Source organism: Petaurus breviceps, unplaced genomic scaffold (assembly GCF_028583685.1).
Source record: "Petaurus breviceps papuanus isolate PSGF00001 unplaced genomic scaffold, PetGlider_PUasm1.0 37, whole genome shotgun sequence".
In the NCBI taxonomy this organism is placed as follows: domain Eukaryota; kingdom Metazoa; phylum Chordata; class Mammalia; order Diprotodontia; family Petauridae; genus Petaurus; species Petaurus breviceps.
Genome location: NW_027186296.1, coordinates 5,549,519 through 5,564,856, shown reverse-complemented (window position 1 = coordinate 5,564,856; position 15,338 = coordinate 5,549,519). Strand labels below are relative to the sequence as shown.

Below are 15,338 nucleotides of genomic sequence, written 5' to 3'. Positions count from 1 at the left end.
TAAAATTCTTCTTATTGATTATTCTAGCACTCTTTACCTCACGGTTTCTCAGTCTCTATAAATCTTTGAGTTGTATCCTACTGGACCTATCACCAGGCCACACCTTAAAAATCACAGTCCTTTGAAATTACCGCTTCCAACATCTTTGAACTCTGAAATTCTCTTCTTTGTTCATAATCTTCTGTCTTTCCAACTCCAATTCTTACTCATATCCCTCTTATTCATAGACCTGTTGTTCCTTGCCCCCTTCTAGTTCACCATTTCTGTTCTTTCATTATTTGTATCCTTTACCCAGATTAACTTGATTATTTTAATGATGTTCTTGCATTGTTTATTTTCACTTTATATGCTCACAAATCTTTATCCAGGAACTCAAACAAGTGCTATGGAATTTGAATTTTGGTAATGAGCCATATATTTGAATTGAACTGAATTCCACATAGTTTGACTTTTTGGAAACGTGAATTTTGCTTCAGGGAGAAAAAAAGCAAGTTATTGAAATAGAGGTGTTTCTTTGGCTTCTTAATTGGAATTGTATTTTTTGTTTTGTCTTCAGGTGACTCCTTTTCACAGTTTCGTTTTGCAGAGGAAAAAGAATGGGATACTGAAGCTTCATCTCCTAAACAAGTAGGTTGGAATTTTCTCTTCATGCAATGTTAATATATATACTTGCTTAACCTGATTCTTCATGTGGAAATAATTACTAATATTAATTTAATGCCTTAAGGTATACAACCCACTTTCTTCACAACAACAGGTAATACAAGTTTTGTATCAGTTGTATAGTGAGAAAACTGAGGCTGAGGTTAGTTGTGACTTGCCTAAGGACACAATTATAAATGGCAGAGCTTGGATTCAAATCCAGGTTTCCCAAGTCCATCTCCAGCATTCTTTTTTACTTGCTGCCCATAGTGAAAAAGTACAGGTTACTTCATTAACTCTGCTACTTCAGCCAAAAGTATACCTTTTAGAGGTACTTGAATTATTTGGATCACTAAACCAAAAGACCTCCATTATTTGAATAATTTCAAAGTGTAGATCTGATCTCAAAGATGTTTGGGTTGATGTGTGTGAGTGGCTCTCTTTCCTAATACTTTAATGTCTTTTTTTCCTGTAATATTTTAAAGCTATGCCTGAAGAAAATAATTCAGTAACTTAAAATATACTTCATCTCTTCTTTTGCCTATAGTCTATAAAGAGACTTACGATGTAACATTAGTACACGATGCTATTAATGTTCTTCAATGAATGACCCCAATACCTGATTTGTTATAATAATCCTAATAGTGTTGTGCTTTTTTTCTGTACTGAATTTTTCTTTCAGAGCTCTGATAATTTGTCAAACTGGGTTTTACCAAACCTCACCGTATTTGTTGTTAACAGGTATTCTCCTTTCTTTCAAATGAAGACACTAAAAAAGGAAGGTATCTCAATTATAGCTACTTGGAATATTATCTGGGGCTGCTTATCTCCTACTCTTTCTTGGGCTGGAATATAGTTATCTGATTTTACGGATTGGACAACAATAGGTCCCTGCCTGAGCACCACTTTTGAGTTATTTTTTGGGCCCTCCTGGCTCAGAGTGAATATAAATAGTAACTTTCTCTTTTGGCCAACAACCCTAAGGGATTTTCTGTCCCAGTTTGTGTGTGTGTGTGTGTGTGTGTGTGTGTGTGTGTGTGTGTTTGTTTTTGTTTTTTTACTAAAGGGGACATCCCTTGATCACTTCTTAAAGAGGCCTATTCACTGAATGGGTGTTGCCTTACCCAAAGTGAGAAACTGAAAAGATCTTAGGTTAAAAGGACCAGGGTCTCCCATTGCATCCTGAGCCATCTCCAGTCATCCTGATGAATATCTGGCCACTGGACCCAGATGGTTCTGAAGGAGAACTTGATGTCATGGTCCTCTTAGAAAACAAAGGACAAACACAACAATAGTTATCTGATAATTAGTCTTAGAATTTTCTAAGAGCATTAGAAGGAGTGTATTGGTTTACTCAACAGACTAAGGAACAGAGGTAATGGCCCCAAATTCCAGCTCTTATCATGCTGCAATGCCTACCTGTCATAGAGGCAGGGAGAAATCGATTGTGGAAATGATCACACAGCACTCTGCAGAAAGAAATACTATATCTGGCATAGGGGGGATGATGTGAATTATTTGGCAATGGCAAGCCATGAAGGAAAGAAAAATGTCCATGATAAAAATGTGCTTCTGCAGTTATGGAGACAGAGGAACATAATAAAGGGTAGAAGCTGCTAAAAATCAGTTTTTAGATCGTCTGTAAACTGAAAAGCACCAAATGAAATTGATTATATTTTAATAGAGAGAAAAAGGGTGGCTGCCAATGTGCAAGTCATTTTTATCAAGCACCAAAACCCAATGGATCTTGGGTAGCTTTCAACTGTGTTTAACTGAGGACTTACTATTACCTGTTACCAAGGAGCTAAAAAAAAAGGGCAAGATTAGCTGTAAGCATTGATAGACATTGACTGAGACTATCAAGAATGGCTTGAATTCTTTAAGAAAATTATACTATCCATTAGTTAGTTGATTTAGATATATTGATAAGAGTATCAATTAATTAACAGGTGTAAATGATGATGTATCCTCTCTTCACTACTTAACAATCTTCTGCTTTCCCACCTTTCTGTCCTTAACTTCCTCGTGTATCTGGGGTCTGTATGTACTAGTGTGTCTATTCTCTTGCCTTCTGAGCCTAACCCACATTATCCTACCTCTGGCCCTTTGCTCATACTATTAACTATGCTTAGAATATCCTCCCTTTCTCTCTTCCCTTCTTAAATTCTTATGCTTCTTTTCAAGTCCAGCTTAGGTACCATCATTTCCATGGAGCTTTTCCTGATATTCTTGTTTGGCAAAGACCTCTCCTTTGCTTCTCACATAGACTTTGTAATGTAATTTTTAAGGTGTTTGTCATATAATATTGTGTATTATAGTTACCATTGTCCATTAGTTCCATATTAGTGTATGTTTCGTGAGGATACAACTGTGTCTTATCTAAACTTTGAACCAGTTTCTCTACCACTTAACATAGTGTGCTGCCCTTAATAGACACTTACTGAGCATTTGCGGAATTAATATAAACAGTAATTCCAGAAAAAAATTTGGACCATATCTCCAGTGACTCATAAGTACTGAGTATGAAACTGAAGCATGTTGAGCATAGTGAAACCTTATGTCTCTGAAAGAGAAAAGGAGATATTGGAAATATACAATTGACCATATGCCACACTTTATGGTTAAAACATAAGATTAGATTTTTAGGACTTGATGTATAATGTCAATAATGATGGCCTCTTGGCAAGATTGAGTACATTTCACAAAAGCTCGGAGGAATATGTTTCACAGGTAGACTGGCCACCTTGAATATCATACTCCAGGTAGCCTCTCTAGCCACTTACATCTCCACAGGAGTGACCTTGCCAGGGCCTACCTCCCAGAGGAGCTGATGTTCAATGGGACAGCCAGGTCAGCTCCAGCTGAGGCCAAACATATATGGCTAATCATAATCTATCTGAAGTTATTCATGGCATACTGTCCTCCAAGTGATTCCAGATTTCTGGCTGTCATTTTTCAAACCCTGTTCTCTGTCTCCCCCTGCCTATTCCCTTATTTCTATCCCCATTAATTGAACCCTGCAGACCTCCAACTCTAAAGCTCTCTAATCTTCCTGCTGTGTTCTGTAGGATGACTGTTCCATAGGTAACAGATTTGCTTTCATCTAAAACCTTTTCCTTTTTTTGTTCTCTTCATCTTCTTGCACTCACTGAAACCTCCTAAAACTAGCTCCCTCCTGATAACACAGCTTCCTCCCTGGCTAACCTTTCCAGCCCTGATTGTACTTTCGCTCGTAGTCATCCTCCCTCTCCCCTTACTGACTGTGTTCTGGGAGTTCAAACATTCCATGCTCCATATTGCTACTCCAGGTTCTCCCTCTACCATCATTACCCATTAGCTTCTCCTTTGAATTTCATTCAATCTGTATTTATCACCCAGTCAGGATTCTGTGGCTATTGTCTAATGACCTCTAGAACACTCCCCTTCCTTCTTCAATGAGTTCAGTGCCAGACTCAATCTTTTTCTTCTCTGTTCCTGCTGTCATATTAGGTGACTTCAGCATACATACCTATACTTCCTCAAACACTCCCACTTCTCAACTTACTCGGTTCCCATGAGCTATTCCTTCATCCCACCACAGCTACACAGAGATAATCTTTTGAGCTTGCTCTATCTCACAGGTGTTCCATGAACTCTGAAATTCCTTTATCTAATCATAAGCTATTGTCATTGCTTTTCTCCTTCTGCTTTGCATCTCCAAACCTTGTCTTTCTCCTTTGCCTCTTTATTCTATCAAAGATTTTGCTCTGCCAAACACTAGCTTTGAATTACTCCCACCATTTTCTACCATGGCTCCTACTCATGGGCTGTTGAATGAAGCTGGAGAAAATCACAAAAATATGTCCACTACAAATCTGTTATATGATCTCAACTGGTGCCTCAAGCATGAAGGCAGTCCTTGTGCATCTCTCTAATCAAGTCATAATCCCACCTACCAGAAAGGCTTTCCTAAACCTTTTAATCCCTCCTCAAATTTCCTATAGTTCTTCCTCCCCCCATTTTCTCAATGAGAGGCTTGCCTCATATTTCATTGAAAAACTTGAGGCCATTCGCTAGGAGCTCTCTCTTCTTTCTTCCTCATCCCACATCACTCTGATGCTTTCTGAAACTTTTTTCTTTTGCCCCCTGTTTTGCATAAGGATGTAGTCCTTCTCTTTGCCAAGACAAATCTCTATACATGAAGAGATGATCCCGTTCCTTTCCTTCTTCTCCAACAGATTGTCCTCTCTGCCATCCTAATTCTCTTACTGTCTCTTATAGACTGGTTTCAGTCTCTTCCTTTGTACTGGCTGCCCTGGGATCTCTTAATTGCCAAATCTGATGACCTTTTTTCCAATACTGTTTCTTTTTGACCATTCTGCAGCCTTTGAAACTGCAGCTCTTCTCTTTGATACTCTCTTCTCTCTAGTTCTCTCCCAGTTCTCTGCCTGTCTGACTGCTCCTTCTCACTCTCCTTTGCTGAATCTTCCACTAAATCATAACTGTAGGCATTTTGCTTAACTCTCTATCTTGTGCCCTCTTTTCTCCTTCTACATTATTTTTCTTAGCGACTTCATCAGCTTTCATGGTTTCAATTGTTATCTCTATGCAGATGATTCTCAGATCTGTTTGTCCAGTCCTAACCTCTTTCTTGACCTCCGAGAGTCTTTCATCTCCAACTGCCTTTTGGACAACCCCTCCCCTCTTCCTAACTTCTTTGTTACTGTCAAAGGTACTGCCATTCTTCTAGTCACCCAGGCTGGCAGTCATTCTCAACTCCTCACTCACTCCCATGTCCAGTCAGTTGTCAAGTCCTGTTACATGCATCCTCTCTTCTTCTTTGACCCTGCCACCACTCTGGTGCAGGCCCTTAGCACTTCTGGTCTATTGCAATAAATTTTTGGTTTGTCTCCCGACCTCAGACTTCTCACTACTATTATTTACCCTTCACTCAACTGTCAAATTGATCTTCCTATAGTACAGATGTTACAATATCACTCCCCCGTCCACCCTCCATTTAGTAAACTGCCTTGAATCCCCATTACCTCCATGACCAAATGAAAAAAATACTCCCTCTAAGTTTAAAAAATCCATGTTTGTGTTTTAAAGCCCTTCATAACCTGGCTACTTCTTACCGTTGTAGTCTTCTTACAACTTATTCCTGTTCTCATACTTGGTCACTGAGTGATCCTGGCTTCCTTGCTGCTCCTGTCCCATGACATTCTGGCTCTAGACTGGCCATTTTACTAACTGTCCCCTTGGTCTGGACCTCTTCTCCTCGTCTCTATTTTTGACTTCCCAAGCTTCCTTCAAGTCTCAGTTAAGGCTTCTGTAAAAAGTCTTTTCCAGTTCTCCCTAATCTTAGCACCCACTCTCTGAGACTGCCTCCAGCTTTTTTCTGTATATATTTTGTTCATACACATTGGTTTGCATCTTTTCTCCTTGTTTTGACTATGAACTCCTTGTGAGAAGGAGCTTTTTTTTTTTTTGCCTTTCATTGTATTTTCCAGTACCAGCATCGTGCCTTGCATATAGTTGTCACTTAAACATTTGTTGACTTGAACAAGAAAGCTTTAAACTGAAATTTCAGGAAAGGAAGAAAATGCCCAGAGAGTAATGAATAGCATTTTATATAGCACTTTAACTTTGCATACTACTTTACACATGCTATATCATTTGATCCTTATAGCAATCTTTGAAGTATGTTTTCTCATAGATGATCAAGTAGAGGCTAAGAGAGCTTAATTACTTGCCCAAGGTCATATAGCTGGTAAATGTCTGAGGCCGGATTTTTGACTTGGTCTTCCAGGATTCAAAGTCTAGTATTCTATTCACTGCATCACCTAATTTGCCTTCAGCTATAAGAAAAAGAAACTATAGAAGGTAATAGGCATGGCACAGAAAGAAGAATTATAATGGAGAAATTGCCAAGTAATTCTCAGAAAAAAAATAACAGAAAACATGGTTGGGAATTATACTTTTAGTATTATTAACACAGAGTAGGAGTAATGAAGTCAAATTTTGATTTTAATACTAGGAGGTCAATCATAAAGTAAGAATCTTACTAAACATAACATGTGCTGAGATAAGGACTGAAAACCTAAAGAAAAAACATAAATAGTCCTTGCTATCAAGGAGCTTATATTTTAATAAATGTTGTTGGTATCACTGAGACTTGGGTAGTCTAAGACACATGAATGTATTGTTAAAGAAGGGTATAATCTTAAATCAAAAGAAACAGATCTCATAGGAGTTTGGGAAAGTAGTATTGGTGACAGATGGACCTATGTCTCAACTACTCTTGGCCTAGGTCCTGAATGTCATTCCTCATTCCTCTTGACCTCAAAACTAGACTGGCTGGCTGAAAAACCCAGTATGGACTTGATTCTTTGACTTTTTGATAAAAGGTCAATAGACTCCAATATCCTTCAGCTAAGATGAAAGAACAAATGCTGGCCTTTTCCCAATGCAGCACTTTTTCTCTCCTCTTACCTGAGCACCATCAGCAGGAGTCAGCTAAGGAGAAGGACTCCAGCTATGCAGCTGCAGCGAATCACAGAAACTCTTATTCACTATGTGGTCTGCAGACTGGAACCATTTACAGAATGTATGGCTATATGTGCTTCAAAATCCACATAGTATTTACATCAGTTTATCATTCTGCACATGCTAATAAGAACCAGCCAGTCCCCTATGATATCTACTATGCCCTCTTGGCTCATGCCAGCTCAGGATGAGAGAGGACCAAGTTTCCCATTTGTTTTGTTGTTCATTTCTGTTGTGTCCAACTCTTTGTGACTTCATCTGGAATTTTCTTGGCAAAGATACTAGAGTGATTTGCCATTTCTTTCTCCAGCTCATTTTTACAGATAAGGAAACTGAGGCAAACAGGATTAAGTGACTTGCCCAGGGTCACACAACTAGTAAGAAACTGAGGCTGGATTTGAAGTTAGGTCTTCTTGACTCCAGGCCTGGAGTTCTTTCCACTGGCACCTAGCTGCCCAATCTCTCATGATAGGGGCTTAAGAAATACTGAATTGTATGAAGTGTAAATTCTGCATTCTGAAGGAATTGAGAGTCATTGGAGGGAGTCGTGGAAGATAAATAAACATCTAAGTGTAAACTGTATTCTATGGCTAGTTCTTGGGCTTGACTCTGGGCCTTAGAAACTAGTCTGTGCCCTCGAGGAGTTCACATTCTCTTGGGCTGATAAAACACGTAAGATAATGTGCAAATGAAGATAGTACTACTAAGTGAGGGAATTAGGAAATGCTTTGAGTCGAGCTTGGTTCTGGAGTTGATCCTTGAAGACAATTTTCTCAGAAGAGGAAATTAAACAAACACCACAGAGCAGAAGTCACAGCAACATTTTTTCAGGGTTTTATTACAAAGGGCACAGCGTATTTGGGTGATGAAGACTGAGATATATGTAACCAGACTGCTTTATTTCTTGAATTCTCAGTGCAAAGCTGGATGGGTGGATACAGGAAGTCTTATTCAGTGGACTGTTTGATATATTTGAAGGATATCCAGGTTTGCTGATGAGTGTGTTGTACATTTGGCCTTTTAAAATTATTTAAATTCTTTTTAGTATTCTCTTTTCCCTTTTGCTTTTGTTCCTATCCCCCTTCCCTATACCATAGAGATAGAGGGATTTGAGAAAAGAGAGTTGAAGTGGAAATGAGAGTTTAGCCTCTTGGTCCATTACGATTCTTCAAATGGGGGATTCTTGGTAAGAGAGAGATCTGGGCAGAGGAAATTCATGATAGGTTTGATTTCTATTAATTTTTTCTGCTTCTATCCCCAAAGGGGATACAGTAGAGTCCCGGTGGTGCTTTCCACTTGAAAGAACTATACTCCATGTGTAATGTGGTACCTTTGTACATGGATGCTTGGTGAGTCAAAGATTCAGGATCTTTCTTGGGATGCCCATAAAATATTATTGCATAACTCAAACCAGGAGTTTTCAAATATTTCTAGGGGAAAACTTGTCTTTAAAGAAGAAAAAAATGATTTGTTATTTTAAATTTACTCAAATTCTTTACGCTCTTTTTTATGCATTGAATAGCTAAATGCTTGACTATCATATGCTCAGCACTGTGCTGGGTATCATGTGGTTTACAAAGATACGTTACAGTTAGTCTTTGCCCTTAAAGAAATTACAGTCAGTTGGCAAAATAAGACATGCATAAAAAAGTTAAATAACAACATGAATTAATGAGTGATATGACAATACCATAAAAGATCTTCAAGGGTAGTATATAAGTGCCAAAGGAACTCAATAGTTAGTGACTGCTGTGATTTCATAGGAAGGAGAAATCATGGTAGAACACTTTATGGAGAAGGCAGGATTTGAGTTGGGCCATATGGAAAAATAAGATTTGGATAGGAATGGAAAGGATGTTCCAAGTAAGGGAAATTATGTGGGCTAGAAACAAGCCTGATAGATGCAGTGGGCTTATTCATCACATATATGCTTTCATCGTAATTTGACTTTGACCGTTCTAATGTTTGTGGAAGACTTTTATGGAAGGATAGATTATACAGTCTCAGTTGTCTGCCATCCAAACCCAGCTAAGGGAAGTATGTGTAACACTTGCTCAACAAAGTAGTGACTGCTGTCTGTCCCCAGTCAGGCCTCAGTACATCTTTATTTATAACAACTGCCTCTGTGACCCATGTGACTTTGTGGCTTGCATGCTAAAAGGCAGTCTAGATAAAAAGGGAGCTTCTGATGGATTTGATGAAGTTGTCATCTGGATTGTGATTGAGCCACTGATGCCAGGAGTTTCCTGTACAGCCAGGTACTTTTGCCAGGACTTCTCTTCCTGCTAGAAATTGACCTTCTCTTTTTAGTGCTTTTTTCCCTGTCACCTTTACTAAAAGTTTGTTGTTTTGGGTTTGTTTGTTTGTTTTTACTGCTTTTGGTGGTATTCATTATCTTGGTCTTGTCATAATTTGGACCTAGGTCCTCCAAGGGGGACAATCATGAATTTTCGGGTATGGTAGAAAGTAAGGAAGAGTCTAAAACAAAATCACTCATGAATGATGAATTCATATAGTTGCTTCCTGTTACCTGCTTTCCCCTTATTTTAGAAGGTTATTATTAATCCTCACATTCATTCTGCCATTTCATGCTACAGATCTCAGCCCTTTATGTGGACTGTGAGTCATTGGTCCAAGCCCTTCAAGAACTGCCTCTGTCACTCCGGCTGAATGTGGCTGCCGAATTAGTCCAGGTAACACTCCTTCAAACATATTTAGGTTTGGGGACAGAAGAACAGGAGAAAGGAAGCTTTATCTTCCCAGCTCTCCTGCCAAGAGTAGATGCCTCATGACAGTTGATTTTGAATCCACTTTTGCCATTTCTGATGTTTGATGTTTCATCAACAACTTATTGCATGCATCATAACTTATATTGTCCAGAGGCTCATGGGACAAGTGCCTGTGGTCCTTCCTGTGCTATGCTTTTTTTTCCTTTTCATTTGGGGCTCTGCAGGGAATATCATCTCTGACACTTAACAATGGGGTTCTGGGAATGGAGGAGAAGGACCACAGGGTTAGGAAGAAGAGAGTCACAGACTATTTGACCTAAAAAGGCCTTAGTGTTCACTTTAGTTCAAAGAGAAACGATTACCAGCTCAGAAGGCAGAAGTCAGAGCTGATAGTAATTGGGGGTCGAGCAGAGGACAGGATGAAAAGACACACAGAGCTATGCATAGTAAATCTGCTTTGATTTACAAGGGATCACATTTATTATCCATTGAAGTACAACTAGAGAGTACTGAGACATGAGTTTGTGTTCTTTGAAAACACAGGCAGTTGCAATGGGGAAGGTATTAGAATAAATGTATAGTTATGAAAACAGAACTTTGGAAACTTGGTGAAAAAACTCTCAAAAATAAATCCCATGACCTTGAAGGGGCACTTCAATAGTGATCATTGTGATTGGTATAGTATCACTGTGGGAACAGTTACTACATATGAAGAATCAAAACAAGGAAGATTGGAGGGTAATTCTGGCTTCTATTTGGAACACTAGCCAACTCATCTTTGTATTATTCATTACATTTTTCATTTTTTTCAATTGTTTTCATTTTTTCAATGACTTATTGTGGGTGACATTCATTTTTTTTAATGACATGAAGATTTATGCAGAAAGACATTGAGTAAACACAGATGTAATAGATACATTGTACTACCAAAGGTAGATATGAATCTTCTTATAGAAATCTTGCATAGTGCAAGCTGCAAAACCTTTCCCTTTTTCTGTAAGTTATTTATAGAACCCCATTCAATCTGATTCAATAGTTGAGGTGGGAGGAATGTTTTATGGATATATATGCAGGTTAGTGTGGAAAGCCTTGACTTGAGGGGAATGTTCAGTTCACATGAAAAAAACTTAGGATTTTTTGTTTGTCTGTTTTACTGCAAACCCAATACATGAACCAACAATATGAAATGGCTGCTAAAACACACACACACACACATACACACATACACACACACAAAACAAACCTGATGGTATCTTAGGTTACATTAATTAAAGTGTAATGTCTAGGAAAAGTAAATCTTGTGGAGTATTCTATTCAGTTCTAGGGAGCAAGTCTGAGGACTATACTGGAGCTCCCCCAGAGAAGGATGAGCAGGAGTGATTAACTGTTTTCTTACATGACATAATTTCCAGATACTGATAGCATGGAGATATCTAACTTGAAGAATAGAAGATTTAGGTGGGGCATGATACTTGTTTTCAAGTATCTGAAGGGGAGGTGGGTATGGGGAAGGGACATTATTAGTCTTATTCCTGTGGATCTAAGAGGGCAAAAGTAGGACCAATTATAAGAAAACAGCTCAATTTAAGAAGAATTTTCTAATTGTCTAAAAGTGCTGTCTAACTGTCTAAAAATGCAGTGAGCTATTTTCTGAAATAGTGAACACTTACAGTGATGGGAACTCAGGTAATATATGAGTTGGAGAGGAGAACTTTTGTATTAGGTAGAATTTTACTGGATGAGCTTTCAGCTCTCACATTTCCTAATAAGATACCATAGGTTAATTAAATGAATCCCGAGGCATTTTTGCACTTGCATTTGCATATGATTTCCCAAACCAGTTTTGACATTTAAACAGTCGTAGCCAATTTAGAAAAGGAATCAAACTCTGTAGAAGAGTAGATGATGGGTATTCATAGAACTAGAGAAAATGTGACTCCCCTCAATTGCTTTTTCCACTATACTGTTTAGCCAGAAGAATGAGGCAGCAGGTAGCCCGTTTTGTTGTGTTCCCACTTACACAAGGATAGGCTGATTCTATGTGGTATCACAAGTTCTTTCAGTCAACTCAGTTCTGTGCTTGGTTCTTAAGGCTGCAGCTCCTCTAGAGCTTCCCCAGATGAAACCAAAGAAAATGGAAGATGGCAAGGCGCTGGGTATGCAGATGAGATGGCCCTTGATTTCTGATGCTGCCAATCGTCCAGGGCCCACAGCTAAAGATGGACCTAGGCCATGCTCTTCAGAAGCTTTTCAGAAAATCACTCCACCACTGCAGCAAACTACTGACCACCTAGATGAAGAACTTGATCTGCTGCTAAATTTAGATGCTCCAGTAAAAGAGGAAGATAACATTCTAACAGCTCATAAATCTCAAGATCCCAAAGCCAAAAAAGATGGAAAGATGGTCCAAGAGGAAAATGGTATGCCTTTGGTTTTGTTTTTTCCTTCCCCTCATCTTTTCTGATTCCTTTATTTTGGTTTATTAGTGCCAACAGGCAGGCTTGTCCTAATTCCATCTTGCATATGTAGCCTTAATGACATTTGACATTGATCCAGGGTTGTATACTGAGATCCATCTTTGTGTTTATATCTCTGCTTCACTCTGAGCTGACCTTTCTGAGAGGATCCCCCCCACTATGGAGATAGCCCACATACTCTTGCAGACTTGATTATGACCTTCAACCTGAAGCTTTAAATTAAACCCCTCCATGCTTTAAAGTATAGTAGGATACATATAACTCCAAGCCTATTCCTTTTTTATCTAGTCTTTTTCAGAATCAGGCCTTTTAGGTATGTACCTGAACAGACCCATCACCCACATTTCTCCATTAGAACATGCTACCATATCTTCTGGAAACTGGCCCTTATTGCCATGGGCTTTTTGTGGACTTGTACTTTTTATTTTGTTCAGATAACAGGTAAGAAAATAATTTGTTGGGGCAGCTAGGTGGTGCAGTGAATAGAGCACTGACCCTGGATTCAGGAGGACTCAAGTTCAAATCTGGCCTCAGACACTTGACACACTATACTAGCTGTGTGACCTTGGGCAAGTCACTTAACCCCAATTGCCTTACCTTCCCCTCAAAAAAAAAAAGAAAATTTGTTTTGGCTACAGTGCAAATAAATGGGACAGACTCCTAGGGCAATTTTCTTTTTTTTCCCATTGAATATCAGACACCTCATTAACTTCCAGGGTTGCAATAATGAGGAATTTGTGAACCTCAATTTCAGAATTATATAACTTTAGCCTACTTAGTCCTCATTTGCTTAGATGTGCTGTCTGGGGAGGGCAGGAATGATCTGCATCAGTAAAAAATCAAATTTATTTATATATATATATATGTGTGGCATGAAAGACACCAAAGAGGACCAACTTGTATCATGGCACCAACTGTAGGGAAGCATTACCAATCCTCAGATAGAGATTAGTGAAATGTTACATTGTTTTTATTTCAGCAGTTCCTGAAAAACTCTCTGTGACTGAAGAAAACAGTTTGGAATCTGAGCAACCACCATGTACATCCAAAAATGTTACTGAGGAAGAGCTTGAAGATTGGCTGGACAGCATGATTTCTTAAAGAAAAAAATGCCTGTAGAGCTGAAGCTGCCCTGTTACTTATGGGTGGATCAAAAGGAGACATGAATGAGGCAATCCTTCAGGAAGAGCTATTTATAGCACACCCCCAAATCAGTGTTCCAGCATGGCTATGGTAGTATGCCTTCCTCTATATTTCAGACAACAATTGGCATAATAAATTACAGAGGCTCATTCCAGTCATTCTTTCTGGCATAGAATTCTAATGACCCAACTTTCTTAAGCAAGTGGAATGCCATCCCATATCCCATGGGTTTCCCATCTGCTAAGAGTAAAAATCCAGATTCCACCTAGTCCCTGGTGTTTGTTTACAGCAAATTAGGTGTTGCTGAATAACAGGATGTGACAAGAACAAGGTATGATTGGTACCTATATGCATTTGGGAAAAATAAATTGTAAATGCTGGTAAAACTATTATTTCCTTCATTCTGGGTGTTGAGTCTTTTCTGTCTCATGTCATTTCTCTCAATTTTCATGTTATGGCCACAGGCAGACAATGTGGTAAATTAGGTGAGGGCATACTGGGCTTTGGTTTGTAACGTTTTATTGCAGGGGGCACTTTGTTTTTATTTCAGGAGAAATGCCTAAATGTAGCAGATTCACTACTTACAAAGGACCATGAAGCATTACTTGATTTTGGCATAAGATTTAGATTTCCAGTTTCTGATACAGTACATTTCTTCTAATAACAGCTAATGGCTAGCTGCTATTGACAGAATCATATAGAATGGATAACCTTCAAGTGCAGTTTCATACATTAGAATAGAAGAGCAGCACAACTAATTAATGAAACTTTCCATCTAAAACACTAACATAAAAAACTTGCATAGCTATGTCTACAGAAATTTTAAGGCACTTAATCGATATTTCAGTGTCGATAAAGTGTTGAGTTTTCTCTATTTCTTTAACTGCTTAAAGCTTTTCAAGCTGTATCTGGATACATTCACTAGCAAGTACCATAGTAAAAATTGACTGTAGTTAAAACATTTTTTAAGTTCAGACCATGAGTAACAAATGGAGACATCATCACTTGATATTCAAGTTCTTTTAAAGTTTCAGATATTGTGCATTTAAGACTAAAAATCTTCTTTAGCCCTTTTGACTGTTTCCAAACCCATAAAGAGTGATGGGATTCAAAACCATGCCAGTAACCTAACTCTGTTTACAACTGAAAAGTAATTAAGTTTTTTGACACAGCTTCTCTCCTTAAAAAATAGATTTTGTAAGTCTCACAGCATAGGTCTGTTAGGCACAAAAAGCCTAATCATTTTCAGAAATCACAGATTTATGACAGGTTCTTGATAAAGAAGTGTTTCTCAGACATGATTGCTGAAGTCCTGTACATGGGTGTAGTACAGAATTCCTTTTGTAGACAGTTGACTGAAAGAAGGTTATGTAGTATCTCCTTTTATTTCATCACAGAGTTATCCGAGCTGATCTTCGTATTGTTTACGAAAACAGTCACCAGCTGGAAAGAAATCCCAACATCTTTCTTGGTACATCTTCCACACATAAGATTCCTGAAATAATTTGAACAAGGGATACCTGTTTTACATTCTTGTTCCACATACATGCATTCCATTACCCTCATTTTTCTCTCAGCTTTATTTTCTCTTTTCACTGTGGATTAGACTTAGAACATTATAGAATTTTGTTGGAACCTGACATTCAAAATGGGCAAAAGGAGAAGCTACACTGGCTCCCCTTATACTTTATCCCTATCACATGTCCACTTTGATGACCCCCATGACCTTAATTCTTCTCAGATGGCTCTTCATGCCTATTAATAGGTAAGAAGAACGTGAAGTCAGGTTTCCGTTTTTGTGCCTACTCTTAACCATTAAGAA

The 15,338-nt window shown here is 38.5% G+C and overlaps 2 protein-coding genes across 2 annotated transcripts in view; one reads left to right on the top strand and one right to left on the bottom strand.

The window, feature by feature from the left end:
- AVEN (apoptosis and caspase activation inhibitor) overlaps nucleotides 1-13,917 on the top strand; it is a 183,834-nt gene extending 169,917 nt beyond the window's left edge. Inside the window, exons 3-6 of the mRNA XM_069097664.1 lie at nucleotides 557-627; nucleotides 9,765-9,860; nucleotides 11,989-12,316; nucleotides 13,356-13,917. Of these exons, the coding sequence (XP_068953765.1) occupies nucleotides 557-627; nucleotides 9,765-9,860; nucleotides 11,989-12,316; nucleotides 13,356-13,474 (614 nt within the window). The 3' untranslated portion in view covers nucleotides 13,475-13,917. The remainder of the gene's footprint in view (nucleotides 1-556; nucleotides 628-9,764; nucleotides 9,861-11,988; nucleotides 12,317-13,355) is intronic.
- Nucleotides 13,918-14,018: 101 nt separating this feature from the next.
- Nucleotides 14,019-15,338, bottom strand: part of RYR3 (ryanodine receptor 3) — a 777,114-nt gene continuing 775,794 nt past the window's right edge. The window contains exon 103 of the mRNA XM_069097663.1: nucleotides 14,019-15,011. Coding sequence (XP_068953764.1) covers nucleotides 14,916-15,011 — 96 coding nt within the window. The 3' untranslated portion in view covers nucleotides 14,019-14,915. The remainder of the gene's footprint in view (nucleotides 15,012-15,338) is intronic.